We start from the raw sequence: 26,777 nt of genomic DNA on the forward strand, positions 1-26,777 counted from the left end.
GGGCGGGGCCTTGGCCGTCCAGGCCCCGCCCCGACGAGCTCGCCCCGCCCCGCCCCCTCCTCGGGGTCCTACGCGTTAAAAGGCGCGCGGGCCGGGTTGGGCTGCACTTGCGTTGCACCGGGGCGGAGCGCGGCCGCGACGGGGCGGGCGGACTCGCGAGCTCTGAGAGCCGGCCTCGGGTCCTCGGCCCCTGGCGCTCCAACCCCCATCTTGACCCCCACCCGGCCCGGGACACCAACTCCGACCCGGCCCGGCCCGGCCCCCGCCCCCGCCCCCCGGGCCGATGGACTACTCCTACCTCAATTCGTACGACTCGTGCGTGGCGGCCATGGAGGCGTCCGCCTACGGCGACTTCGGCGCCTGCAGCCAGCCCGGCGGCTTCCAGTACAGTCCCCTGCGGCCCGCCTTCCCCGCGGCCGGGCCTCCCTGCCCCGCGCTCGGCTCCTCCAACTGCGCGCTTGGCGCTCTACGCGACCATCAGCCTGCGCCCTACTCGGCAGGTGAGCCCATCCCCGGTACCACCCTCCTTCCAAATCCTACAGCACCCCTAGCCCCTGCCCTACTCGGCTAGTGGTTGCGACTGTCCCCCACAGCCGCCACAATCCCTGCCCTAGTCAGACCCTCCAACTCCCCGCGGGATCCACAGTCCCTCGTGTAAGACGGGATTCCCTAGGCAGAGTTGAGCCCCACCCTCTCCTCCTTCCCGTTCCTCTTCTCGCTGCCGTATCCCTATCCCGTGCTCTTTAGGTCAAGGAAATAGATCCCCAGTGTAGCCCCAGGCTCCTCACCAGGCCCTCCCCTGCCCATCTGCAAAAACTGACCACTAAACCTCTCTATGCCCTGTATCCTTGGAAAATGCTCTCGGCTCAGGCCAATAAGACCTCCCATCCTTATCATTCCCACCCCGCTTCATGCCCGACCTCCAGCATGGACCCCTGCGGCAGATGAGCTGCCCAGCTGGGAGCCTTCCCAGAGCCCCAGCACCATCAAGCCCCTACTGCCTGGTTTTGAACCCATCAGAGCCCCAGCACCATCAAGCCCCTACTGCCTGGTTTTGAACCCATCAGAGCCCCAGCACCATCAAGCCCCTACTGCCTGGTTTTGAACCCATCCTACCTGTGCCCAAACCCTCTTGCGCTACTGAAACCCATTCTGTGGCCAGAAGAAAAGGATGCTCAGGTCATTGAGCAACTTTCATTTCCCCATGCCTCCTGGAGATTCTCCCAGCTAGAGTACTGCAGAACCCAGAAGCAGCCCCATGCAATACCCAAGCCCCCTGATCCAAGACCCCATCTGAACCTTCAACCTCGTGGAGCCTCTTAGCCACCCCCATTGCTCCAGTTAGAGTTCAAGCTGCCCCACCCATTCTCCTTATCTTCTTCCTTCCTGGGAAGACCACCGGGACCCAGTAGAAGATTGGGACCTGTGTGGTGGGGAGGGATGGTGAGAGAGACCTGGATTTGGAGAAGTGAGAACCAGAGAGATGGAGTCAGAAACTGGAACGAGGATGGGGAGATTGGGTACTCTGGGTCATATGCAGATGGGGACTGGGGAGCTGGAAACAGGAAATGGGGAGATGGGCCCTAGAAAGATGGAGGTCTGAGATGGAGAAGATAGGGACAGATACAGAGAGATGTGAGCAGAGATGGGAAGATTGGGGTACTTGGAAGAAATGGGGAACCAGGGTTGGGGAGATGGAGATAAAAACCAGGTGATGGGGACAGGAATTATGGGAGATGGGGACCAAGGAAGATTGAAAACAGAGATGAGAAAGATGGGGATAGGAATGGGGTGTTGGAGACAGGAGTAGGGGAGATAGAGAACTAGGGAGATATGACAAAGATAAGGATATTGGGGATCCCTGGACAACAGGGAGAACTAAACTGGGGCTGGAGACAAGGATGGGGAGATAGTGTCAGAAATACTGTCCGTGGGACAATGGGTACTGGGAAGGGGTAGATGGGAGACAGGGATGGGAAGAGTGAAGGGAAGGGTTGGGGCTGGTTTTTGGAGGAGTTGGGAGACAGAGAGAGATGTCTGGGAGGAAGAAGAAGGGCAAAGAGAAGATGGAGGAACCTGGGAGGGGAGAAATAAGAACCCTTCTCAATGGGCACAAAGAGAAGAATGGTCCAGGAGGGGAAAGTTGCAGATAGATATGGTTGGAGAGAGATGAAAAAGAGAGGGGGACACCTGGAAGAGAATGCAATATGAGATCGGGCTGAGGAAATGAGGCCTAGGAAGGAGAGGGATGCAGGGTAGAGGCGGCCAAATTTTTACATGTCAGAGAGTCCGTGGCAGGCCTGAAAGTAGACCCGCGGTCCATGACTGGTTACTGGGGAGACACAGGATGTTGATGAGACCTGACAGACAGCTAAGGCTAGAGTGGATATAGCAGGACCTGAAGTCAGGCCGACTGAGGGAGAAACACACTGAGGGTCGGGTCCGGTAGACTGGCGGGAGATAGAGGGAACACTGCGGAGGGCCAACGACAGGCCAGCAGCCTGGATCCGAGGATCAGATTTTGGTTCCCTCTCTGCGGCTCTTGGGCCCCAGGCCTCCCCGCGCTCCGTCCGCTTTCACCCCTGCCGGCTCCATCCAGCGATAGGGAAGCCGATCCGTACTGAGAGGACCAAGCCGAGGGGCCAGGTCAGGGGCGGGGGATGGTGAGCGATCCCTCAGGGGCAGAACACAGCGGGCCGGGATCGGCCCCTCACATCCCCACCCTTGTTGATTTCCCCCCTCCTGCACACACCCGTAGTGCCCTACAAATTCTTCCCGGAGCCGTCGGGCCTGCACGAGAAGCGCAAGCAGCGGCGGATCCGCACCACGTTTACCAGCGCGCAGCTGAAGGAGCTGGAACGCGTCTTCGCCGAGACTCACTACCCCGACATTTACACGCGCGAGGAGCTGGCGCTCAAGATCGACCTTACCGAGGCTCGCGTGCAGGTGCGTGTTTGCGCGGAAGTGTGTGCGCGCGGAGCGGGGCCGGGAAGTTAGTGCCTGACACCTGGGGGGTCCGAAGGACAGAGGGGCCTCACTCGGGCAGCGGGCGGGTACAGCCCGGGGGCGGCGAACTAGGACCAGGGGCCAGGGTGCAGTCTGGAGGTGATTGGGCAGGGGAGGACCGGCAGCCCCGGGAGGCGGTGGGGCCAGGCGGGTCCTGAGGCCTTCGGAAGAACTGAGCTGTTCAGCCCCACGATTTCTCCTCAGTCTCCCGGGTAGGGCTGGGCACGCAGAGTGATGCTTGGGAAGCCAGGACGGAGGCCGAGTGGATAGAGGGTCAGCTCCAGGTGGCCTCGGGGCCAAACAAGGCCGAGCAGTGGGGGAAAGCCAGTCAGCGCCTCCAGGTCCCCTCTTCGGCTCTGCAACGGTGAAACTTCTGAGTCTGGAAAGCCCGGGTTCAGGGTAGGCGCAGGAGCTGGGTCGGGACGGACTTTTCGTCGATCTTACAAATCTGAGTACAGATGTTCAGCTGGCATGCCTTTACTGGAGACCCTGCACAAAAGGCTTCCCGAGTGCCCTAACCCTCTCTCCACTGCCGTGGGACGCTCCGGGGGGACTCCCGGAGCTCCTTGTAGGAAAGAACTGGGGCGAGGGCTTTGGGTGATGAGGAGAGCGAAGGCGGAGTTCCCTCCGGGAGACAGAGAACACTGGGAGGCAGCGGGATCCGCGGGTGAGCAGATCCCAAGGGGAAGAGCCTAAGGACCTGGAGGAAGGGGCTAGTGGAAGAGGGGAGGGAGGCGAGAGACAAGGAGGGGAGGGAGGCGAGAGACGAGGAGGGCAACGAGCAGAGTGGTGGAGGGGGTCAAGACTCAGAAGGCTGGTAATAATCCTGACCAGCCCCCTCCGGAAGGAGGTCTCACCGCGCCCGCCGGCCCCGGGCTGACCGGCCCCTGTGCCCGCAGGTCTGGTTCCAGAACCGCCGGGCCAAGTTCCGCAAACAGGAGCGTGCGGCCAGCGCCAAGGGTGCGGCGGGCGCGGCGGGCGCCAAAAAGGGTGAGGCGCGCTGCTCGTCTGAGGACGACGACTCCAAGGAGTCCACGTGCAGCCCCACGCCCGACAGCACCGCGTCGCTGCCGCCGCCGCCGCCTGCGCCCGGCCTGGCCAGCCCGCGCCTGAGCCCCAGCCCGCTGCCCGCCGCCCTGGGGTCCGGACCTGGAGCCGGGCCGGGGCCACAGCCGCTCAAGGGCCCGTTGTGGGCCGGCGTGGCGGGCGGTGGGGGCGGCGGACCGGGCGCGGGCGCGGCGGAGCTGCTTAAGGCTTGGCAGCCGGCGGAACCCGGGCCAGGGCCCTTCTCGGGGGTTCTGTCTTCCTTCCACCGGAAGCCCGGCCCCTCCCTGAAGACCAATCTCTTCTAGCTGCCGGCCTCTAGAGGCTCCGGGCCTGCCGCCTGAGACGCCCCTGCCCCTCCAGGATCTGACAGAGTCCCTCCTCATCCTGGCCACCTGCCTGATGTCCCCATCTGTCCCACCCCCCACCGTGTCTGACACCTATGTGTGCCCTCCCCAGCTTTGGAGACCAAGTCAGGGCCACTCTCATCCTCACCCACCCCTACTCAGTGGAGGGGGGTACTTTTCACTGGGATGCCCTCCAGGAGAGCCCAGAACCCCTTCTAGCCTGGTTTTCTTCAGAACCGGAATCAAACAACACCTGCCCCTAACACAGTGCCCAAAGGTGACTCCTCAAACGGGGACAGCCTGGCTTCCTCCCCTGCCCCTGTAGCTGGCTGGGTCACTCAGCTTGGAGAGCAGTCTGCTGCTGCAGCCCTTGGGCCCACCCACACTGACCCCACCCGTGCAAAGGCTGGTCGTCATTGGGATAACGAGTGGCCTGAAGGGTCCCACCACCAATTTCACCCTCATGCATCCCCTCCCATCCCCAGCCGGTCTGGCACAGAGGGCAGGCCCGTTAGATGAGTGGAGGAGCTGCCAGGGCAACGGGATGGAGGGGCTTCCTCGTTCCTGTTTTTTTGTCGTTGTTGCTGTTGTTGCTCTTTTCCTTTGAAAAACCTGTAATTTATTGAGGTGAGTTTTGCTCAATCCAAATAAAACTTAATTTATTGAAGACAGCACACCGGCAACCCTTCTGAGTACCCACGATGGGGACAGGCTACCTGCAAGAGACCGGTTCCCCTTGTGACCAGCGAGGAACCCTGAGCTGCCACACAGCCCCAGGGCAGGGCGGTACAGACCAGGAGACAAATCTAAGCAAACTGGCGCTTTATGGCCAAAATTATTCCCCCCCACCTAAACCGGCCCCCATAACATTAAAGTGCCCGCCCTCCCTAAGCCCATACAGAAAAGCTTAAATAAACCCTAGCCCAGTTCTCGGGCTATTCCTTCATTTCCGGACGGACACCCCCCAGAATGGGGGTTGGGAGAGGTCCTAGCCGAGCCCCTCCACCTGTGGTTCAGGCCAGGTGGAGGGCAGCAGGAACAACGGTGAGAGTGGGGGCCCACGACGTACCCATATGGACCCCATGGCCTCCCTGGGGCTGGAGAAGGGGTCCAGAAAGGGAGGACAGCACCAGAATAACCAAGATCCTCGGTAACCACGGCAACTGACCTCCTGGGCCCTGACTCTAAAAGGTGAGGGGCAGGATGTCCTAACTAGGGCATTCCAAATGATTGGGCAGTAGGGAACGCAGATCCCCAATAAATAGGCAGAGAAGTACTGCCCCGCCCGCTCGTAACTTTTTCAACTCCGGAGCTCTGGCTGGGCCTTCAAGGGCAGGTAGAGGCGCTCAGTTCTTAGCTTCGCAGTGCCACCGCGATCACTTGCTGAGCTGCAGGGTGTCCAGAAGGAGGCGCTTGTGAGCCGGGTCCTGCACCCCAGCTTCCTCCAGATCTTCTTCGGTGATGTCGCTGTAGGGGTAAAAGACGCTGGGAGAAGGGCGAGGTGGTCCAGAGAGCCCGTAGCTCCGCCCCCGAGGCCAGCCCCACCCCCACCCCCCCACCCCCGTCCACCTCCAGCCCCGCCCCCACCTGAGAAACTCCAGGTCGTCCCAGCCATTGTGCACCAGGCCCTCCTCATAGCGCTCCAAGCCGATGGCCCGCAGCCAGGCTCCCATGCCTGCCTCGCCCAGCCCACCAGACCGCCCGACCTGCGGGCACGGAGCCTGAGGGAATAGGGCACGTCAGAGAGAGCACTGAGGGTGCCTCACACAGCAACATTCTACCGCTTGCTCTGGGGTGGGGAGAGAGGCCAGGAGCGGGGCTGATTCATATGACCTCCAACTCCTCCCCAGTGCCCAGCTCAGGGCAGAGGCAACACCACTGAGTGCTGAATGAAGTAAAAGTATACCACGACCCATGGGCAAGCACACACCGACAGCCACCCCTGGTGCACATACCTCTTCTGCCAGGTCCTCCTGAATGCTCTCTCGGATGCGAGGTGGAGGGAAGCTGAGAGGCCGGCCATAGTCCGAGGGCAGTCCCCGGGGCGGCTGCAGCTCCAGGGGTCCTGGCAGGAGCACGGAGCGGCCAGGCCCAGCAGGAGCGTAGTCCACCTCACTCAATGTCTTGGCCATCTGCAGCACTGAGCAGGAGCGGTCATCCCCACTGGCTGCCTCCCCCAGGAAAGTGCTGGTGGGTGAGGGGCCTGGGGGCAGTGGGGGTCTTGGATGGGCCTTGGGAGGTGGTGGGCCACGGGCCTCACCCGCACTGCGGCCCCGGATCACTGGCCCTGGCAAAGGATCCAGGCTGGGGGGCAGGAAGATGGCCGAATCCGGCAGAGGTGGGGGTGGAAAGTCTGGAGGGGGCAGTGTGCCCCCAGACTCTTCATCTGATGAGCTTCCCTCTCCCACACGGGGAGGCCGGTGGCGCCCAAGCTGCGGAGCAGGCACTGTGATGGCCACTTTGTTCTTGGTGGCAGGTGGGACAGGGGCCCTGGCAGGCGAGGGTGGCTCCGGGGGCAGCAGCTGGTGTGGGACCCCTTCAAGGACGTAGTAAGCAGGGTTATTGAAGCTGTTCTTAGGTGAGGGCGCCACCACCCCTTCCAGCTCTGGAGCGCCCTCTGGCTTCAACCTGGGTTTGGGAGCAGAATAACTAAATCAGGACCCAGCAACCCAAAGGGAAGGCGGTGGGTGGGTGCAGTGGAAGGAGAACTGGACTGCGAGTCAGGAGACGTAAGCCCCGGTCCTAGACTTGCACGTGACCTTGAGCACATCACTTTCCCTCTCTGTCCCTTGGGGTCCTCATCTCTAAAACTGGGGAGACAGGGGAGTTGAATGGATAACCCCTAAACTTCCTTGCCTTACTCGCTAAGATTCTGCAATCTTTTTTGATTTTGTAACGGTGAAAGCTGAGCGTAAATGGGTGAAAACAGAGGCCAGAAGGAAGGACAATAAAAGCCTTCAATGAGAATGACCAGCCAGATTCGGAAAGCCTCTGGAGGCATCTGAGGCCGATCTACTGGGGAATCTTACTCAGGGATTCAGGTTAGTTTTACTCAAGCCTAGAGATAAAACCAAGGTGACTGATAACAGCTGAAGATGACTGAAAACACACCAGCAGTTTTTATTTACGTTCAAGTAACAATTGGATATAATTAAAAAGCAAGCCTCACTTTCCCAAAGTATGATCCACAGAATACTACAGTTGACCATTGAACAACACGGGCTTGAACTGCACGGGTCCACTCACACGCAGATTTTTTTCAGTACTGCAACACTACATGATCTACAAGCCACAATGGTTGAACCCGTGGATGTGGAACTGCAGATATGGAAGAACTGGGGATACAGAGGGATGACTCTAAGTTATACACCCCTAACCCCTGCCATGTTCAAGGGTCAACTGTAGTGCCCCAGGATATTAATAGTTATTGCATGGAAAAGTTTCCTGGCCCATTAAGTTTGGGAAACTATATTCAACAGAGTTGAAAAAGGATTTCCTTCCTGTCCACATGCTCAGAGCTTTTGCTGATACTATTGTGCACTGGGAATATCTAAGAAAAGAATCTAGCAACAACCATTTCCCAAACTCATTTGACAACAAACCAGTTACCAGCGGGGGCATCTTGTAGGACAGTGGTCCATAGAACACCCCTAGGGAAATCCGTGCTGAGATGAAGGCCTATCCCCAAACAGAAGGCTCAAGTTAAGTGTTTACACAGAGGGAGCTGTTGCAGAAACAATTTCTAATTCTATTTTTTAAGGCAGGATTGAGAGGAAAGGCTGACTGTGCTCCCTTTGACCAGAGAGCCACACCTTCAGGAGGCCTGGCTGGCCAGTGGCCACGAGCGTAGGGCCCTGGCACCCCCGGCCATGTGGCAGCAGAGCAGCCAAGCAGCAGGTGATCCCCAAGCTGGCCCTGAGAGCCACGCACAGCGATGGATAAAGTCAGGGGGTGACAGTTTCCTTCTCTCACCTGGGGGTCAAGGGCTCCTCCCGGGGAGCAGCTCGAGGTGGGGCTGGGGGCCTCCCAGTTGGTGGTGGTTTCTCTGGTTCTTCAAATAACTTGGAGAGTGGACAGGAGGCCTCTCCGGAGGCTGGCTTGCGGCTCCCTGACCTGCCAGGGGTGCACAGGGGAGGAGAGGTGAAGTAGGGGCTGACCGGGCACCCCTCACGTAGCACACCACACAGCCCCAGCTCACCTGGGCTCCTGGCTGCCTCGGGACACAGAGGGGGCTTTGCTCTTTGCTCCTGCCTCATCCTTATCAATGCTGATCCACTCTGGGGGAGGAAGGGAAAGGAGACTCAAAGGAGACTTGGGGTCCTGCATCCCACAGACACCCCAGTGGGCTGCTAGCCCCTTCCCAGCTACTCCTTAGGGCAGGCCCACCCCCAGACCTGGCTGCAGAACTGCCAAATGTTCCAGGGATTCCAACATGCCCTCCCTGCAGCCCTGGTCCTCCCCTCCTAGACCCGCCCACACCACCCCGTCTTATGCCCCACACCCCTCCCAATGGGGCCCCCACCATAGAGTCGCTCACGGGTGCCCAGGCGCTCTGTGGGCACCCGCACCTTCATGGAGCCACGGATGTTGCCTGTCTCTTCGCCGCGGTGGGACAGGAAGGTCAGGAACTGCTGGGCCGTGCTGCCAATCATGGACTTGAGCGCCACCACGCACTCCCCTGAAGGGCAGATGGAGCAGACCAGCAGACTGCCAAGCCTTTCTAGGGCCCTGCCCGGCTTTCTGTGCCCCTTGGCCCCCCTCGACCCTCACCATAGGATTCGTAGCCGTCCATGGACTTGACTGTGAGCAGGAGGTGCTGGTCCTGCAGGTACTCGATGTCAGCCAGAATGGGCTTGAGCTGGGGCACAGAGAGGCCCAGTGAGGAACAAAGGCCCACCCACCCCCTCCTGCCACACCGCCACTCACCCCACCCTCAAGCTCATCCATGCTCACTCCCATCCACTCTTAGGAAAGATCCTAATCCATAAGGTAGAAGACACAATCCTGCATGGGCCTCTCAGAGCACTTAACAGCCCTGTAATTAATTAATTTTCTGCATCAGCAATGACCAACACAGGACCTGATGTTTAGCAAAGGCTCAAGAGCTATTCATTGAATGAATGAATGAACCAGCTGCAACTTGGCTCCCCCCACTCTCCCAAACAGAGCACGTGCCCTCATCCTCACTCACGCCCACCCCACACACAAGCCTGTGCTGCCGGCTCTGCCCGCCCTCCCAGGCAGGCTCCAGGTGGCGCTCTGCTGCACCTCCCTCTCTGTGTCCTCACCCACAAGCCTCACCGTGGGCAGCTGGCGTGAGGACCACTGCACCTTGAGGAAGTTGATGTTGTCACTGCTCTGGGCATCATTTTCGAAGCTCTTCTTGTACTCTGGGTGGGGGTGGGGGACACCCAACTGAGCGCCACCTCTCAGCTTCCCTTCTCTCTAACTAGAGGGCTGACCACTCTGGGCACCTCGGGCCTCCCATACCCTGTGGCCCACACCCAGCCCTGGGCCCCGCCTCTGACCCTCCAGGCAGGTGGAGTAGAACTCAATGAAGAACTTGGTGCGGCTGGCCGTCTTCACAATGGCCTCGATGCTCTCAAACTCGATGTAGGCCTGGTCTGAGGTCTTTGAGAGCCCTGAGGGGCAAAGGGAGGAATATAGACAGGAGGGCTGAGAGGGTGGCAGAAGGAATGGGATAGAGAGACTGAGTGCTGGGACAGGGAATCAGCAGCCCTGGCAGAGCAGGAGGGAAGGCCAGGAGGGGCCTCCTCCATCCCAAGCAACCAGTAGCGAGACCCCAAAGCCCAGACCTGGGACTGGGACAAACAGACAACCCAAGATGAGAGACTGAGAGAGGACCAGGGACCAGAATGCCTGCAGGATATGCCTGCTGACAACCCACCACACCACCAGGCACACTCGGGTACTCAAGTGGCCCCAGGCAGATAGACACACGTACATGTTTACGTTCACGCTCTTGGGCATGTACCTCCTGTGATGACCCAGGCAACACAGACACCCTCACACATCACATATTCAGAAACATTCCTACATGTACATGTAAACACCCAAACACCCACACCCACACCCACACACACACACACACACATTTAGATGTATTCAAACCTATGCACATCCCCAGGCCAGCACCTGCAGCCACCCAGATGGACGCCACACCCACAAGCACATCCAGAATAGCCACCTTTCTTGGAGATGAACTGAGAGGTAACTCCAACCTCAAATGTCCCAAACACGGGGGAGTGGTCGCTGGTGACGATGTCATCTGTGCAGCCTGGGGAGGGGAGTAGGAATGAGGGCTCAGGGGAAAGCTCCTTATTCTCTGCTGGCACTTCCCAAAGCTGAGGCAGAGTTGGGTCAGTGACCACCCAGGACCACCCATCACCCTGTCTGGGAGGCTCTGACCATAGGAATTGCAGATGATGTGGGTCTCGGGATAGGACTTCCAGAGAATCCGGTCACACCATGAAGGCACGTTGGTCCGGACCTGGGGCAGCGGATGGCAGCATGGTCAGAGGTCAGCTGGGGCCCCACCACAGTGGCCCCAGCGCCCACCTCCTTCCTTGGATCCTCACAACATGCAGGAGCACCCCAGAGGCCCCAAAAGGGGCCACGGAAGCTGGAGCGGTAAGTGCAGAGGCCTGGACCCTTGACCCCACACACACTCTTGATTCACTGCAGCCCTGGGGGGTCTCCCCAGGCCCAGCTCCTTCTCTTCACTCACCCCAGTTGGCTTCTGCTTGTGCCAGGCGTACGTGTCCCGGGAACCCCGCTCATAGCGGTAGGTGGGTGGGAAGGAGATCTCCTCCTCACCTAGGGAAGGCAGGGGGGGGATGGAGGAGTCAGGGCCCGGAAGACCCAGGGATACCACAAGGATCCTGGCCCTCAGGGACCCCCTGCCGGGCCCACACTCACTGAATCGAAGGAAAACCTTGTGCTTTTCCCGCTCCAGGTTGAGCTGGTCCACCCTGAGCAGGGGCTCAAACTCCTTCCTGCTGATGTAGTTCAGGATCTCCTGGGGTGGGGACACAAAGGCTGGAGACTTTCCCCCTCGAGCCAAAGCCAGAGGTGAGAGCCCACCTGGCCCCAGCCCAGCCTCCCTACCAGCCACCTGCTGGGCCCTGCTCACACCTGTATATCCATGTCAAGGCGGTAGTTGAGGTCCCCGAACCAGAAGAGGTGAGTGAAACGCAGAGAGATGTCAAAGGCACTGAGCTGCCGGTCACCCAGCGAGAGCAGCCGCAGGATGTCCAGGTAGTTCTGGTTCCGTCTACAGTGGGGGGTGGGGGGAGGCCTCCAGGGTCAGGTGTCAGGGACAGGCATGAAGGTAAGACATCTCTGGCTGGGGTCAGGGATGGGCCAGGGATCAGGGTCCCTGGGAACAGAGGAAGGAACTGGGGACAAGGTCAAAGTCAGGGAGAGACAGAGGGGTTCTGAGTTGAGGTAAGGAAGAAGGGGGCCTTGGGGACAGGGATGTAGGATGTACTGTAGACTAGGATATGGGAGAGGGAATAGGTCTTTGGCAAAGAGAGGATGAGGCTAAAGAGACAGTTGAGAAGGTGCCCCCTCACCGGGCAGTCTTCTCATTTCCCGAGGTGAGGTGGCAATTCACAAAGCCAAACGAGGTGCCATTGAACATGAAGGAGACACCCACGGCCCCCTTGTTTCCTGTCAGGGCAACAGAAGAAGGCCTGAGTCACCCCCGGTGGGCTCCCGACTCCCCTCTGCCTGTCTAAGCAGCAGTGGGAAGATCCTCCCGACTTCCCCACATACCATGAGGCAGGCAGGCCCCTGCACACACACCCACGCCTTCCTGGGGGTCCACACAGGGCACATGCAGCCCCATCTGGATGGCCTGGGTCTGTCGGCATGTGTGAACAGAGAGCCCCTGGAGGTCACAGGGGACCCCAATGGTGAAGCTGCAAGAACCTGCAGATTCTGAGCAGAATCTATCCTGAGGGACCACTGGACGGCAAACAGGGAGACCTGGGCACTATGCCAGGTGCCGGGCTCTACCACGTACTAGCTGTGTGACCTTGGACAGCTCACTTGACCACTCTGGGCCTGAGTTTTATCATCTAAGAAATGGAGGTAATTATCCTGGCCCTGCCTTCCTGGTGGGGCTGGAAGAGATTTAGAATACGAACATGCTTTGCAAAGTTCAAAGAGTTCTATAGATGGGAAAGCTGAGACTACCCAAAAGGGGGAGACCCTGGACCCTGGGCTGGAGAGGAAGCAAGAAGCGTGGACAGAGGGACCCCACCCTCCCTACTCACCCAGGGTATTGGCGATGCCAGTCTTCACGCTGGATGTACTGACATGGCTGATGCGGTTCTCATGCTCTGGCTTGACCAGCACAGCCACCTTGATGTTCCACAGTGACTGCATGGCAATCTGGGGAAGGGGTGCGGGGTCACCCCTGCCCTGAGCTGGGCCACTGTCCACATCTCCCCCACCCCGCCCAGCCCATACTACAGACTGTTCTGGAAGTCACAAAATAGGAAGGGCTGCCACCCCTTTTTCCTGAGGGACCAGAGAGAAAGAGCCCTTCCCATAGCATAAAGGACTCCAGTTAAACTTCCTAAAGGATATGCCCAGGGACCAGAGGGAGCGCTCTCCAGGGTCGTGCATGAGGTCAAGCAGGATAGTTGGGGGCAGTGTGTGAGGAGGCGGGCTGGACAAGAGGATGACCCTCACCGGGCGGTAATCCAGATCTGTGAGCTCCTTGAGGCTCCCGCGGAGCAGGTCCAGCCACTCGCGGTCGCCCACCGAGTTCTCCTGGGTCCCAAAAACATAGATGTCATGGGGTATGGTCACCGTGACCTCATCCAGGGTCTTCCCCAGACCCTTCGATGTGAACCAAGATGTCACATTTTTTGGAGGCGGCACACTTCCTGGAGGGGGAGTGGATGCAGGTGGTCAGGCCCCTGCATGGGGCCCTTCCTCTCTCCCACCCCAGCCCCTGCACGGGCCTGACCCATGTTCCAGGTGCCTATGAAGACGGAGATCATGTCGGGCTCGTCCTGCTTGGAGTGCTTATTCTTCATGAGCTGCAGCAGCTGGCAGAAGGCTTCCCGCTTCTGGGGGGACAGCAGCCAGTCAGGGGCAGGTGGGTGGCCAGGAAACCCCCTTCCACGGGGACACCCTGCTAGGTGGCAGGTCCAGGAGGAGACGGACATACCTCTCTGGCTCACCACCATACACCCACTCCTCAAGCATACAACAGGTGCTCAGTAAACGTTCACTGAATGAATATTTGAATCCACCCTCAGGCTGCCCACTCTCAGTATACACACTCTCTGCTCCGTCAGAACTGCCCCCACCACGAGGGATGGCATGCCTACATCACGTGTTCCCTCTCTTCCCATCCAGCAGGGACTCCTGCAGCCCCCAGTGGCCTGGCCCACCCGCTGCTCACCCGGGCGCTGACAAAGATGAAGTCCTTGCGCTGTGTCCGGTCCTTCTCTTTCTCAAACACGACGCCCAACTTGTTCTGGACCCGCTGGGACTTAATGAGCTGGCGGACTAGGGGATGGAGGATGGGTCACACCAGCCTGTGCCCTGAGGCCCAGGGGCCCACCCCACCCCCCATCCCAGGGTGGGCCCTGGCTCACTGCGGTCATGCGTGAAGGTCGTCCAGTCCTCCTGTGAGTCCCGCTGTCTCCGCAGTAGCACCAGCCGCCCACCCTCCACGTCCACACTCAGCGTGAACTTCTGTGACTTCCCAATCTTGGTCAGGTCACCCAGGGTCACATCCAGCTTCACCTACAGGCCAGGAGGTGGAGGGGCTGCTGAAAAGACCTGGGGGCAGGCAGCACCCCCTTCACCTCCACCCACTCTTTGCCCTGTGAGGTTCCCCCCCGCCCCCCACCATGTACCTCAAAGGCCTGCACAGGGATGGTCTTGGCCTTACGTGTGGATGGCTGCAGCGGGGTCGGGGGTGCTGTGGAACTCATGTCCTGTAGGGCCTTCAGGGCCTGGAGGGGGCAAGGACAGGGCAAGGTTAGGAGCCTTGCTGAGGGCTGGGGCGGGGAGGGACACAGCTGATGTGGGTCTCAGTGCTAAACTACAGATTCAGGGTTCAGATCAGTTAGAGCAACGCAAGTGGCCAGGGACCGGTGAGTGGGTCAGGGATCAGAGGTCAGGGGTCGGGGCACCTTCTTCTGGATGCCTGACAGGAAGTCCTTTAGCACTGACAGCTTTAGCACCAGGCTCTCTAGCTCCTGCTCCCCAGTCTGTGGTGGGTTCTGCAGGGAGAAAGAATGAGGCTCGTCCGTGAGGCCACCAAGCAGGAGGCACCCCACTCAGCACCAGAACATGAACCCACTCCCCAGAGGTCTCTCCACAATCCCACCTGCTGCTGCAAAAGGCGGGTCACCATGGGCGAGCTCTGCTGGTCAAACACCTTGGACAGGATCTCCAGGCCCGACAGGACCTTGTCCACCTCACTATGGGAAACATCAGGTCAGAACTCCCCACCCCGACCCAAGTATAGGGAAGAGGGGCTGAGTGTGTAGCTTCAGCTGCCACCGAGAGGATACAAGGGTTCAGGCGAGGAAAAGTCAGGAGGCAATAGCTGGTTCCTGGTTCAGGGCCAGAGGTCAAAGGTCAGGGCATTTGTGTAGCAAGGCAGCAGGAGAGGACAGGTGAGAGGTAAGGGTGCAGCGCGTGGAGCTGGATGTCCCAGGTACCTGTGCAGCCTCCGGCATGAGGTGGCAAGGGTGCGGGTGAGGTGCGGCAGGTTGCTGGCTCCACCCCGCACAGCCTCCAGATCCAGCCCGTAGCTACCCTTCAGGTACTCGTGCGAGACAGTGCTCAGCCCATTGGGAGCACTTCAGGAGGGGTTAAGAAGTCAGTGGAGGCCCCGCTGACCCTGTCCCAGCAACCCCACCCCATTCCTAGAGGAGACGGTACAGGTGGCAGTCATAGTACAACAGGCCAGGGTGTCTGCCTCTGGGGCTGAGACAGGGCGGGGGTCCCTGGGGAGGGCTGGGGGCTTAAAGGTCTTCCCACCTTCAGTGAGGACACAGTTCTCAGAGAAGAAAGGGACTTCCTGCTCAGGAGGGGGTTGGGGTCTCACCTCTCAGCAGCCGGAGTCGTGGGGGTCTCAGGGGCTGGCAGGGGGCTGCTGGGCCCGAGGGGGGCAGAAATGCTGGTAGAGCCAGAGCGCGGGGGCAGTGGGGGCTTCTCATCCTCCCCATCTGTGGACAGGGGCCAGTGGGCAGCGGTGTGAGCCCCCTGCCCTCAGTGAAGTACGGGGGACACGATGGCTGTCAGAGACTTGCGTGGAAAGGGGTAAAGGGCCCAGGCACCACGGAGAGTGGCAGCGGGCTTCAGGGGAGTCAGGCTGAGAAGATGGGTTGGGAAGTCGCAGGTAATGGCCGGGGATGGGCGCAGGGAAGGCATTCGTACATCGCACCCCGGGCAGCACCTGAGGCATCGCGGTCATCCGGCAGGTCTGGCTCTCGCTCCCGCTCCACAGGCAGAAGCAGGGCACACACCAGGCCCTGGTTGGGCTGGGCATACAGGCCGATGAGCTCCCCCAGGGTCTGGAAGCGGCGCACAGGCACACCCTGCGAGGTCTGCAGGCCAGCAAGAGTGGGAGAAGCGTCAATCAGCTGGTCCCAAACCTTAGGCTGGAATCAAGGTCAGGGGTCAGGGTCTAAGCTCCTACCTGTACGGCCAGGAAATCTTCTCCATCAGGGAGAATTCGATATGTGTGCACATGCTTCTGATACCTGACAGCAGAGCAGGGGATCAGAATCTGTCACCCCCAGGCTGGGGTCTAAGTCCCAAGACCCCGTTTCCTCCTACCAGCGGGCTCAGCCCCCAGGCCCCTCGTCTAGGTTTCCTTAAAGCTGTTTGCCCAGGCTGCACAGGGTTAATGATGGGGCCAGTCCCCTCTATCCTGCTAGTGCCAAGCAGAACAGGAATGCCCAGACCCACCCACCCCCACCCCAGGCCTACATACACTCCACACCCACTGTAGGGCCCCGGAAGCATCAGGCAGCTCTTTTGTGGCCTCCACAGCTGTCTAAACAGACCCTCTGGGCTTTGGTACCAGTCTGGGCCCCCCGCCAGAGTAAGAGTCCTCAGAGGCCTGGGTAACCCGTCTGCGTGCATGGGTGACGTGCTATCACACGTGTGCCTGCTGCCTGTGTTTACACTGGTGTCTGGCTCTGCTGGAGTCAGGTGTGTCTGGAATAGTTTTGCTGGGGGAGTGTGAGGATATCATTCTAGGGCTTTCTCCCCCCTTCCCCAGACACCAGGAAATTGGGATGACCCATGGGGGCCCTCTATGGGAGAGGTGGGCCTCTAGGAGCCCCAAGCTAAGGAGGGGCAAGAGGGGTGCTGACAGATGGTAGCAACAGCTGAGCAGGTGACAGCTGAGCCTGGCCTGGATGGTACAGGCTGCACTCAGTGGGGGTGGAGGATCCCTCTGCAGCCGCACCTCAGGGCAGGCTTGCAAAGGGGGTCACCTAGGCCGTGTGTGTTGGAGGTGGGTATTACTAGAGAGGACCAAATGCCTATTTGAGGAGACTCTACACCCTAGCCACAGGGCCATCCTCTCCCCTCAGGTAAGCCCCGTCCAGGGGCTCTCCTGACCACTGGGCACAAACTGTGTGGCTATCTGTGTGTGACTGGGTGTGTTGGTTTTTGGACTGTGGGTCTGTGTTTGTAAGAGTAATAGCATCCCATTAACTGAGTCCTGTCTCTGTGACAAGTCAGGTACTCAACGTCCTACAGACGTGATCTCATTTAATCCTCACGTTTTAAGGCAGATATTATTATTATCCCTCTTCTCCAGAAGAGGAAACAGGCGCAAGGTAGAAAAGTGATTTGCCTAAGGTCACAGAGCAAGTAAAAGGTAAGTAAAAGGCAGAGCTGGCATTTAAAGTCAGGACGGAGGCCAGGACCTGTATCCGGGCCTGCTGGTTGGATTGACTGCGCCTGCTGGGGCAGGGCTGTGTCCTGAATGTTTCCCCTGTATGCGTGGGTGGCATATACAGGTAAGCAAGTATGTTTCTGATCACCCACTCCCAGGTTCCTGAGATGCAGGGAGTAACCAGAGTCAGCCGGTAAAGCTGAAGTCCTCACACACAGACAGCCCCTCACCCCACCCGTCCCCTCCCCGGCAATGGAGCCAGGACTTTTCCCTCCTGGGACAATAATGTTCCCATCCAGACACAGGCCCAGCTGTCCCCCTCCCACTCAACAGCTGATCTAGCACCTGCCTCCCTCCCCTCCCTAATTAGGGGGTACGCCTCAGAGAGGGTTGGCATGCAGGACTCTAGGTTATTCATCTGCCTAGGCTGTCCCTCTTCAGTCCCCTATTGGGCCTCAGATATGGGACATAAGCTGAAACTTGAGGGACCCCTTCCTCTTCAGGTCCACTGCCTAGGCCAGGGTTGTTCAACCCTCAGCACCACTGACATTTTGGACTACATAATTCTTTGTGGTGAGGGACAGTACTGTGCATTGTCGGATGTTTAGCAGCAACCCTGGCTTCTACCCACTAGGAGCCAGTAGTACGATCCCAGTTGTGACAACCAAAAATGTCTCCAGACATTGCCAAACGTCCCCTGAGGGGTAAAATCAACCCCAATTGAGAACCACTGGCCTAGGCCAGTGTACACCTAAAGATGTGAGGAGAACAGAAGGGAAAGAGACACAGGGATAGGGACTTGGGAGGGCTCACGGGCCTGAGGAGGAACATAACTAGGTCTAAACAAAGCAGCCCCACCACTTCCCACTCACCACCTCCACTCCAGAGGCCTACAGGAGCCCACCCAATGTCAGATTCTGGGGCTCAGGGGGGCAGCTCAGGAAGAAGACTCCAAAACTGAGAGTGCAAACTCACCCAACACCACTGCCATGCACGGCAGATGAGTACAAGCACAAAACCAGGCCCACTCAGAGAGCTGCCAAGCCTAGCCCCACGCTCAGCACCCACAGCTCAGGGCTAGGGCAGCAGGATCCCAGAGCCAGGGCACACACACTCACTCACTGATTCATGAAATAATGACAGGGAGCCATACTGCCTCACTCCCCTTCTCAACACCACCCTGTCCCCAGCCGCAGTCATACATACCCAGGCAGGCCCCAGCCTCAGTCCCGGGAAACAGAAAGCCCCCTAAGGAAGCTGCTGGGCATCCCCACACACCCCATTAGTTCCTCTGGCCCCAACTCCCACTCAGACACCCAATCCCTACATAAACAGAAGTGCACACAACCGTGGGATGCACATCCTCACCCCTGCCTGGAGGATGGCTGAGGGGGTCTGCCAGAGACTCGCTACACTTTCCCCAATTATAGCGACCCTGGGCCGCAGGACCCCGCATACTCTGCCCTCAGTGCCGCAGCAAGTGCCCCCAGACACACAGCAGGAAGGAAGTGCTCCAGGCATCCTTCCTCAGGCCCAGCAGAGAGCCAAGGCCCCCACTGTGGCGGGCACAGGCGTCCCACTGTCCCGGGCCCTCCCCACAGCACTCAACGAAGCCCGGGCCGTGCCCCCGCCCGCCGGGAGCCTCAGCCCCACTCACAGGACGCAGAGCGCGAAGGCTCCCGCCACGCTCTCGCTGTCTCGGACCAGGAAGCTGCCATCGCGGCCTGCCCGGGCCAGCAGCTCCTCGGCGGCGGCGCGGCTCAGGTCGCGGTGGTACCAGGCGGGGGCCGGGCTGCCCAGAGCGGCCCCAGGCCCGGCGCCCCCTGGGCCCGGCGCCCCGCACGCCGAGGCCATGGCCAGGGCAGGGTTCAGCGCCGCCCGCGCCCACCGCCCCGCGCCATCCGCCCTGGGACGCTCGGCGCTGACGCTGGGACCGGGCCCGGGTACCGGGGCTGGGGACCGAGCCTGATGATCCGCTGGCGGGACCGAGCCGGGGATCGGGGTTCCGTGCTCCGCCGCGCTTGCCGCCCGGTTTGCCGCGCAGCCGCCGCCGCCAGCAGCGCCGGCCTCAACTTGAAGAGAAAGAAAAGTTTGTTCAGAGGCGGCGGGGGAGGGGCAGGAGCGGAGCGCAGTGCCGGGCGGCCGGCCCCCACCCCCACCGCTCGGCCCAAGGCCCGTCCCGCCCCTGCCCTCACCCTCTTCCCCGCGGGGAAGCTGCCCTCTGCATTCCCGCAGGAGCCGGGACCCCCCCAAACCCCAGGGGAGGTCGGCCTCCCAAACCCCACAATGATCCTGCCCAGCCATCACCACCCGGAGAAGATCCAGCTCCTAACGCCCGCCTCCAAGCCCAAGTCAACCCATCCTGCGCCCCGACACTTTGGGATTCCCGATCCCCTCCCCCTCCTTTCAATACTCACAATTATATGACCCCCAACTCCCATAAACGTCTGATTCCACCCCCAAATCCTTTCCATTCGGCCCCCCTACGGACTCGTAGGATCGAGTTACCAAAATCCCCGAAGGATCCCATGATGAACCAACCTCCTGCCGTCTCTCTCCCCATCACCCCCAACTCCCGTGAAATCCAGCCCCTACTTAGACCTGAACCCCCAAAGTCCACTGGGTCCCAGTCCCGCGTGGGGGATCCCCCACAAACCCCCAGAGGAGGTCCAGTGTCCTCGAATTCCCATGCACCGTCCCTGGCAGCCCCTCTCAGCCCAGGCAGAGCCCTTCCCCCCTCTCGGCCAAGTTCCCTGGCACCATCCCCCATACCCGCAGGCCCCGGCCTTGAGGGGTTCAGCAGCCCGAGATCAGGCCTTTCCTTGCCCATCTAAAAGAAAGTTCCCTCAAACCCCCGGGCTCCCGACCTCTCCCCAGAGCCCCGGCCGCCGTACTCAGACCCCCACCTCCTGGGCTGCTCCGATGCCCCCTTCCCCGGGGAAGCAGCCCTGGACTCCCAGCGGCCACTTAAGATGGCCATCCTCTGCCGCCGCACCCCCCCACCTCGCCTTCCGCCCCGCCCGCCGCCCCGCCCCCGCGGCTCTCCGCCGAGCCGGGGGTAGAACCCGCGCCCCGCCTCGCCCGGCCCAGTGCCTTGATTCCGGAGCCGCTAACCAGCCGATTGACCTCGGGCGAGTCACGGCGCCTCTCAGAGCCTCGCCTTCCGGCTCTGTAAAATGGGGATAACTTTATGAGGGCAGACTCAATAGGACCGTTCTTGTAAAGCTCTCCGCACGGGGCCTGGCATTCAGTGGGCGCTCCCGAACAGCGGCTATTTTTATTATTAATTAAGGAGTAACGAAGGTGACAGCTGTGTAAACTGTAAAGCGAGGCAATGGAACGAACGAGTATTATTAGCACCCGCCCCCATCCCAGCTACTCCCTCCAAGTCAACAAACTCGAGCCTCTGTGGGCGGGACGCGGAGCCAGGAGCGCCCTAGACCAGGCTCGCTCCGACAACCCCCGGCCCCTTCCCCTCCCACAAGGGGCGGTAGGGCCCCCTGGGCCTCCCGGAAAGGGGGCGGGGTCCTTAGGAGGGTCTGGCCCGCCCCTCCCCACAAAAAGACCTAGCCGGTGGCGGCGTCTCCTGGGAGTCCGCTTCCTGCCCCGCCCCTCCGCCCCCTGGATCCTTAAAGGCGCAGGCCTCCAGCCTGGCTCCCATTGCTGCCAACTCTTAGGCCGCTGTCGGAGGATCCCCTTTAACCTGCGAGAGAACTTTCACTTTGCTAAATTGAACCTGTGTCTGGGTCAGTTCCGACGAGCTCCTTTCTCTGTTTCAAATGTGCATTGACTTCACCCAGCTGGAGCAAAGCCTGGGACGTGGAGCGGGGTCTGTGGGGCCTTCCAGACTAGGTAAATGTAGTGACTGAGACTCACCCACACGGTAAACAGCGTCTCAGGACCCCTCCAGCAACCCAATAACTCGTCCTCCAATCTGTGGCCAGCTTCCCCTATCAGTCACCTCTTGGTATGAGGCGGCGGGAGAGACCTGGACTACGAGTCTTCACTTCTGGGTTCTCGTCCTAGCTTGATGACACCTCCTGCCTGGCGTTCTCACACAGGTACCTGCGCCTCTCTGACGATAACTGCGGTTGGGATGTGGAGACAAAGGCTTCCCCAGGGGGAAAGGGGAAGGGGGAGACCCTGAGATATAAACTCAGGCCCAGTTCCTGGGGGCTGTGCAACGACAGAGCAATCCTCTAGGAGAGGCATATCTACCAACCCTGGAGGGGACAAAGGTGCCAGAGAAGTTCCTGCCCCTGGGAAGCCCCTAAGGGTTTCCGCCGCTTTTCCAGCCACGCTTCCAGGATACAGCAGGGCTGAACCAGTGCAAGGCTCCGGAGTATTTCCTCCCCAGGAACCTCACAGATGCTCTCCCCAATCTGCTGTCTTCCTCCTCTGAGGCTCCCAAGCCCCAACTCTGCCCCTTCAATCCACATGGGTGAATTTATTTTCACACCAGACCCGCTGCACCCCCTGCCCCGGGAATCCAAAGCCTTCCCTGGCTCCCATCCCCAGCTTTCCCAGAGCAGCAGAGCTGAGCACAGAGCCAGGCAGACAAGGCCTGGGGGAAAGGAAGGGTATTTGGGGCCCAGTATAAATAATGAAGTTCTGGACTTGGCGCTCTCATTTGGGGCTACAAGGGCAACAGGATCCCTGAGGACTATTAATGTGCAGGCACTAGGCACACATGGTTTTTAGGCAACATTTAACAACCATGAGAGAAGGAAGGATTATTATCTTCATTTTATTGAGGAGGTATGGTTTAGAGCAGTCAAGCAACTGCTTCACTTTCACATAGTAGCAGAGCTGGGTTTCAAACCCATGTCTCATTTCTCTAATCTGAAGGAATCCAAAAACTATGGAATCTGCCCTCTACCACCCACAAACTCACAACCAAAATAATTCATCAGACACGGATGTGTTGGTCTGTTTTTTAGAACTGGCTGTCAGAGAAACCACAGGCCCCACCATGGAGCAGGAACTAGATGACAGAGGGATGGGTAATGGATGGAGGCATGCTTATGGCTTCCTCATTTGTGGGAGCTGAGCTGAGCCCAGCCTGGTCATCAAACCTGAGGACTGTCTGGGGATGGCTGGACTCATTCATGGAGCCAGAGTGGCAAAATCAGGGCCAGGCAGAGCAGGAGAGGTCTAATCCCCTGGGGCATGGCCCCAGCACTCATGGCCAAGGCATAGAACCTCGCCACCTCCTCGTTGGGGTTGCCCTGGGCGGGGTCGAACCACATCTGGATGCAGCGGCCACTGCCCCGGCTGTAGTTGCTGAGCTTGTAGGAGTTACTCCAGAGGCCCTCACACAGGGCTGCTGGCGTGGGGAAGTAGAACTCAAATGTGCCACAGGTGGTCCCAGTTGGGCACTTGTTAGATCCTGCAGGGGGAGAGAGGGTAGGCACGGACATTCAGCCCCTGGGCCCAAAACTCATTTCTGGCCCCCCTTAGAAATACTTGCCCAACCCCAAATCCTCAAACCCCCTTTCTCCATTCTCCACCTCCATCTCCCCACCCTCAGGCCCTCACCTGAGGTCCAGTTCCAGCCTTTGTGCCAGTCGGCCTTGCAGGTGTAGGAGGTGCGGCAGTCTTCCCACCAGCTCTGACAGTCCTCTTTGCACAGGGGCACGTTCAGGAACCGTTCTTTGCGCCAGCTCTGGTTCACCTGGGGGGAGCCGGGGGAGGGAGGGCTCCAGTCAGCCTGAGATGTTGGTAGGAACAGCCTTGACTGAGTTGGGCGACAGCCTGCTGGGGTGGGGTGAGGGAGACACCAATACCTCCTGGATCCAGGGCCCCAGGTTAGGTGAGCACTCGTAGAGGCAGTTGTCCTGAATGAAGTGGCGCTTGCAGGCAGGCTTCATCTTGCCACAGTGCTCCCAGTTAAAGTTATACAGGGAGGAGGTGTCCCTGTGCAGCTCCTGGCTGACTTTGGCAGAGCAGCAGGCATTCTTCTTCCAGGGGATGCACTGGGGGGGGGGGGGGGGAGACATGAGACTAACTGCTTCCCCGACCACAAGCTCTGCCACCTCCAGCCTCTTCCCATTTGGCTCTTGCCCTCCTGCCCCAGGTAGGTTGTCCTAGGAACGCTCGCTGTTAGGACCTCTCTGTCCTTGGCCTCCAGAAACTCTGGTCTTGGGAGAGACTCAATTACAACAGTGTGATGGGGAGGCAGGGGTGGTGAGAGCCTGGGAGAGACCCTGCCTTGGGGAGACAATAGTTTTCATTTATACAGCGCTTGATACTTTATACAAAGTATTTTATTTTTTCACTAAAAAATAATTACTGAGTACTTGTTTTATGCCAGTTGCTGTTCTAGATGCTGGGAATATAGAAGAGAACAAAACAGAAATATGTGTTCTGGTGAGGGGAGACAGTAAGAACTAAAAGAGAAAAAATATATATCAAGATCCGATCAGTTATATGGAGGAAATTACAGCAGGGAATGGAAATATGGAGTATGGGATGACTGTTGAAATTTTCTGGCTGGCTGTGAACAGCCTCACTGGAAGGTGGCATTCTGAGCAAAGGAGGAAAGGGGATACGCTATGCAGTAATATACGCTGAAGTCTCTCACCCTTTAAACCCCTGGAGTTGCCCACCTCAGTCCTACCCCTACCCCACCACAAGGGCAAGTCCTGTCCCATTCCTTTGTGTGTCTGTGTGCTTCTCTGGGCCTCAGTTTCCTAATTTGTGTCATGTGGAGGAGAACATCATCTACCCACATCACAGGACCCCTGAGAATATGAAATCACACACGGAAAACACATGACACCTGGTAGGTGCTCAGTAAACGATCATTCCGCCTTATTGCCGACACGGTGTCCTATCCTGAGCAGGCCACCCCTAGAATCACGCCAGCCACTCCCCCGCATCCTACCTTCACCTTCTCCCACAGTGATAATTCAGGATGTGTGTGTGTGGTGAAGGGGCTGACCCCGCGACCCCTCCCTCGCCACCCTGACTTCCTCTTCCTTGTCTGAACAAGTCCCCTCCCTGCCCAGAGCCACAGTCCATCCTCACCTGGTCATGTAGCTTGTCCTCAGGGCCTGGCTTTACCTTGTGGTGCTTGGCATCCATGCAGACGTTGAGCAGGTCTGTCCTGGGCTGGGCACTGCACTGGTAGGCCATCCAGGCCAGAAACAGCAGAAGGGGTGTTAATTTCCAGGGCATGCCTTTCTTTTCCTGCAGAGGCAGCTGTGGTGAGGGAGACCAAAGCCTGAGGGGAGAGAGTCCCATGCAGGGTGCCCCCTTCACCTCTTGCCTCAGTCTCCCCAGCTCCACACTGAAGGATGGGGTCAGACCCTGTTCCTTCAGTGTTGGGGTCCTGAGGCTCCTTGAGACTGAAGTAGAGAAGATCGGCAAAAGGGGTGGCTCCCTCACCTCAGGCTCGAAGGGCTCAGAAGGGGATCTGGGATTAGAGGGTGAGCCCTGGGGGAATCTTCCCAAGGTGGAGGAGATGCCTTGTGCTCTCACCTTCTCTCTGGACTTGATCTAAGAAAAGTAACTAAATAATTCAGGTCCATGCTCTGCTCCCCTGAAAGGGGCCAGGGACACACAGTGCCCTCATCCTATGTCCAGCAAGTGCCCTGCCTTTACACCCTGGATCACCTGGGTTCCCATGCCAGGTTAGAAACCCTGTTACCCTTGGGGTGGCAGCGACCCAGCTCTGCTGAGTTCTCCTGATCAGCACAAGGATCAAGTGAGGTAACACGCAGGATGGTGTTTGGTTAAATGATACAGAAATGACAAGGGTGGTTTTTTTTGTTTGTTTTTTTAAAGATTCCACATATAAGACAATGATACTTGTCTTTCTCTGTCTGGTTCATTTCACTTAGTATGATAATCTCTAGGTCCATCCATGTTGTTGCAAATGGCATCGTTTCATTCTTTTTTATGGCTGAGTAATATTCCATTGTATATATGTACCACATCTTCTTTATCCACTCAGTCTGTTGATGGACATTTAGGTTGCTACTGGGACTCTACTTTTTTTTTTTTAATTTATTTTTGGCTGCATTAGGTCTTTGTTGCTGCACGAGAGCTTTCCTTAGTTGTGTCTAGTGGGGGCTACTCTGCGTTGCAGTGTGCAGGCTTCTCATTGCAGTGGCTTCTCTTGTTGCGGAGCACGGGCTCTAGGCACGTGGGCTTCAGTAGTTGTGGCACGCAGGCTTGGTAGTTGTGGCACGTGGGCTCTAGAGCGCAGGCTCAGTAGTCGTGGCACATGGGCTTAGTTGCTCTGCAGCATGTGGGATCTTCCTGGACCAGCTCGAACCCGTGTCCCCTGCCTTGGCACGCAGATTCTTAACCACTGCACCGCAAGGGAAGCCCCTGGGGTGGTTGTTTTTAAACAGCTTTGCTTTCTCAGACTTTTTCCTTCCCTATTCTCTGAAAGCCATTTCCTCCTGTCCACCCCCCACATCGTGACTCTGGCCTCCTCAGCTCTTTCTGGACAGATGCACCAGATCCCTACCTTATCCCTCAAAACACAAATGCAGGACCCTAGGACCTGAGGGACAACATAAAAGTCCCTCACATTGGAGCTGCTAACCAGACAAGCACTTAGAGTCGTGGGAGACCCCCAGCAAAAGTGACGGCCCACTACTCTGTCCATGACTGCCTCTCACCTTTCACCCCGCCCATGACAGATCTTTTCCTTTAGGCTCTGTCACCGAGGGACCTAAGAGTTGATAATAGAGACTTTCCTCTCCCTCCCCATCCTCCATGCAGTTGATCACCAAGCCCTGGCAAGGTCTCTCCGAAAACGTTTCTGGAATTCACTTCCCTTGGCTCTGTGTTTGGGGTAAGGTCTTCCCTCCTCCAGTTTCTTCCCCTTCAAGTCACCTTCCCCGCAGGAGCCAGAGTGATCTTTCTAAAGAGAGGTATGCCCCGCCCCTATGCGCCAACCTGCCAAGTCTCCCCAGTGTCCTGTCACCATCCCCTCCTTAGGGCAACTTGCCTGAGCCTCCTTTGCTGCTGGGCGCACACACAAGTCTGGATTGGCCTGTCTTCAGGTTGGCAGCAGCTCCAAGCCGCAGCACTGCCCTCTGTGTTCTCTGTCCTCAGCGCCGGATAGACTGACTAGGAGCTCTGGGAAGCATAGATACAATTTCCTCTTTCAGCTTTCCTCCTGCTCTTCCTTCTCTTCCGATCCCACCCTCTTCAGGGTTGCTTTAGTCTGTCAAATGATCCATTCCTGTTTTCATTCATCTCTTTATTTGTTAATTTCTTCATTCCAGGGTCTACACATTCAACATGCATCAAAATCTAGATGATTGCTCATCTCCAAGGGGGATCTGAATTTTTGACCCCAAGCGGTTGTTAGGATAAAGCTGACTTGAGGGGAATGGGACCTAGTGAGAAAGAACCCAGGCTTTGGGGCCAGGTCATGGGACCCAGTGATAGCTCCATCCCTCCCACAACTGTGGGAAATATCACTGAATCTTTCTCAGCTTCAGTTTGCT

The 26,777-nt window shown here is 58.6% G+C and overlaps 3 protein-coding genes and 1 long non-coding RNA gene across 9 annotated transcripts in view; 2 read left to right on the plus strand and 2 right to left on the minus strand.

The window, feature by feature from the left end:
- Window positions 1–283: 283 nt before the first annotated feature.
- Window positions 284–4,894, plus strand: PHOX2A (paired like homeobox 2A; the record flags this gene model as incomplete). Of its 3 annotated transcripts, none has more annotated exons than XM_082659467.1 (3): window positions 284–500; window positions 2,759–2,946; window positions 3,906–4,894. In XM_082659467.1, 3 exons carry the CDS (start codon window positions 284–286, stop codon window positions 4,356–4,358), a joined length of 858 nt encoding a protein of 285 aa, XP_082515593.1. In that variant the 3' UTR covers window positions 4,359–4,894. The 3 variants fall into 3 exon arrangements, with proteins under 3 accessions (XP_082515593.1, XP_082515591.1, XP_082515592.1); XM_082659465.1 differs by having other exon boundaries at window positions 2,759–2,950; window positions 3,841–4,407; XM_082659466.1 differs by having other exon boundaries at window positions 3,882–4,407.
- A 166-nt stretch (window positions 4,895–5,060) lies between these two features.
- Window positions 5,061–19,161, minus strand: INPPL1 (inositol polyphosphate phosphatase like 1; the record flags this gene model as incomplete). 2 transcript variants are annotated; one of them, XM_082659464.1, is made up of 28 exons in its annotated part: window positions 5,063–5,864; window positions 5,985–6,118; window positions 6,353–7,025; window positions 8,370–8,510; window positions 8,596–8,674; window positions 8,920–9,075; window positions 9,168–9,255; window positions 9,699–9,787; window positions 9,926–10,039; window positions 10,606–10,695; window positions 10,827–10,908; window positions 11,146–11,234; window positions 11,337–11,436; window positions 11,553–11,691; window positions 11,993–12,089; window positions 12,698–12,815; window positions 13,119–13,315; window positions 13,399–13,501; window positions 13,840–13,946; window positions 14,036–14,186; window positions 14,300–14,398; window positions 14,579–14,668; window positions 14,776–14,869; window positions 15,113–15,253; window positions 15,502–15,622; window positions 15,853–16,003; window positions 16,096–16,159; window positions 18,965–19,161. In XM_082659464.1, 28 exons carry the CDS (start codon window positions 19,159–19,161, stop codon window positions 5,774–5,776), a joined length of 3,795 nt encoding a protein of 1,264 aa, XP_082515590.1. In that variant the 3' UTR covers window positions 5,063–5,773. The 2 variants fall into 2 exon arrangements, with proteins under 2 accessions (XP_082515589.1, XP_082515590.1); XM_082659463.1 differs by having other exon boundaries at window positions 5,061–5,864; window positions 8,370–8,674; window positions 8,966–9,075.
- A 1,590-nt stretch (window positions 19,162–20,751) lies between these two features.
- The window catches only part of LOC309826528, a 65,573-nt gene continuing 59,547 nt past the window's right edge, over window positions 20,752–26,777 (plus strand). Inside the window, exons 1-2 of one of the 3 annotated variants that reach the window (XR_014297113.1) lie at window positions 20,754–21,159; window positions 21,252–21,368. This is a non-coding gene — a long non-coding RNA (uncharacterized lncRNA). Of the gene's footprint in view, window positions 21,369–26,777 lie in introns of all 3 variants that reach the window. The other 2 variants (XR_014297112.1, XR_014297114.1) reach the window with 2 other exon arrangements.
- FOLR2 (folate receptor beta) lies at window positions 22,053–26,401 on the minus strand. The gene is made up of 5 exons (XM_082660762.1): window positions 26,273–26,401; window positions 24,337–24,498; window positions 23,094–23,282; window positions 22,846–22,981; window positions 22,053–22,696 (listed from the first exon to the last, which is right to left on the minus strand). The coding sequence occupies exons 2-5, from the start codon at window positions 24,484–24,486 to the stop codon at window positions 22,410–22,412; spliced, it is 762 nt and encodes a 253-aa protein (XP_082516888.1). The 5' UTR covers window positions 24,487–24,498; window positions 26,273–26,401; the 3' UTR covers window positions 22,053–22,409.

The sequence above is a fragment of the Grampus griseus genome (genome assembly GCF_964374135.1).
Source record: "Grampus griseus genome assembly, chromosome: 8".
In the NCBI taxonomy this organism is placed as follows: Eukaryota; Metazoa; Chordata; class Mammalia; order Artiodactyla; family Delphinidae; genus Grampus; species Grampus griseus.

Coding starts and splice junctions, on each gene's coding strand:
- FOLR2 (XM_082660762.1), bottom strand. CDS start 24,486: ATGCCCTGGAAATTAACACCCCTTCTGCTGTTTCTGGCCTGGATGGCC. Junction 23,283..24,336: donor AGGACAAGCTACATGACCAG/GTGAGGATGGAC, acceptor CCCCCCCCCCAG/TGCATCCCCTGGAAGAAGAA. Junction 22,697..22,845: donor AGGCTGGAACTGGACCTCAG/GTGAGGGCCTGA, acceptor CTCCCCCTGCAG/GATCTAACAAGTGCCCAACT.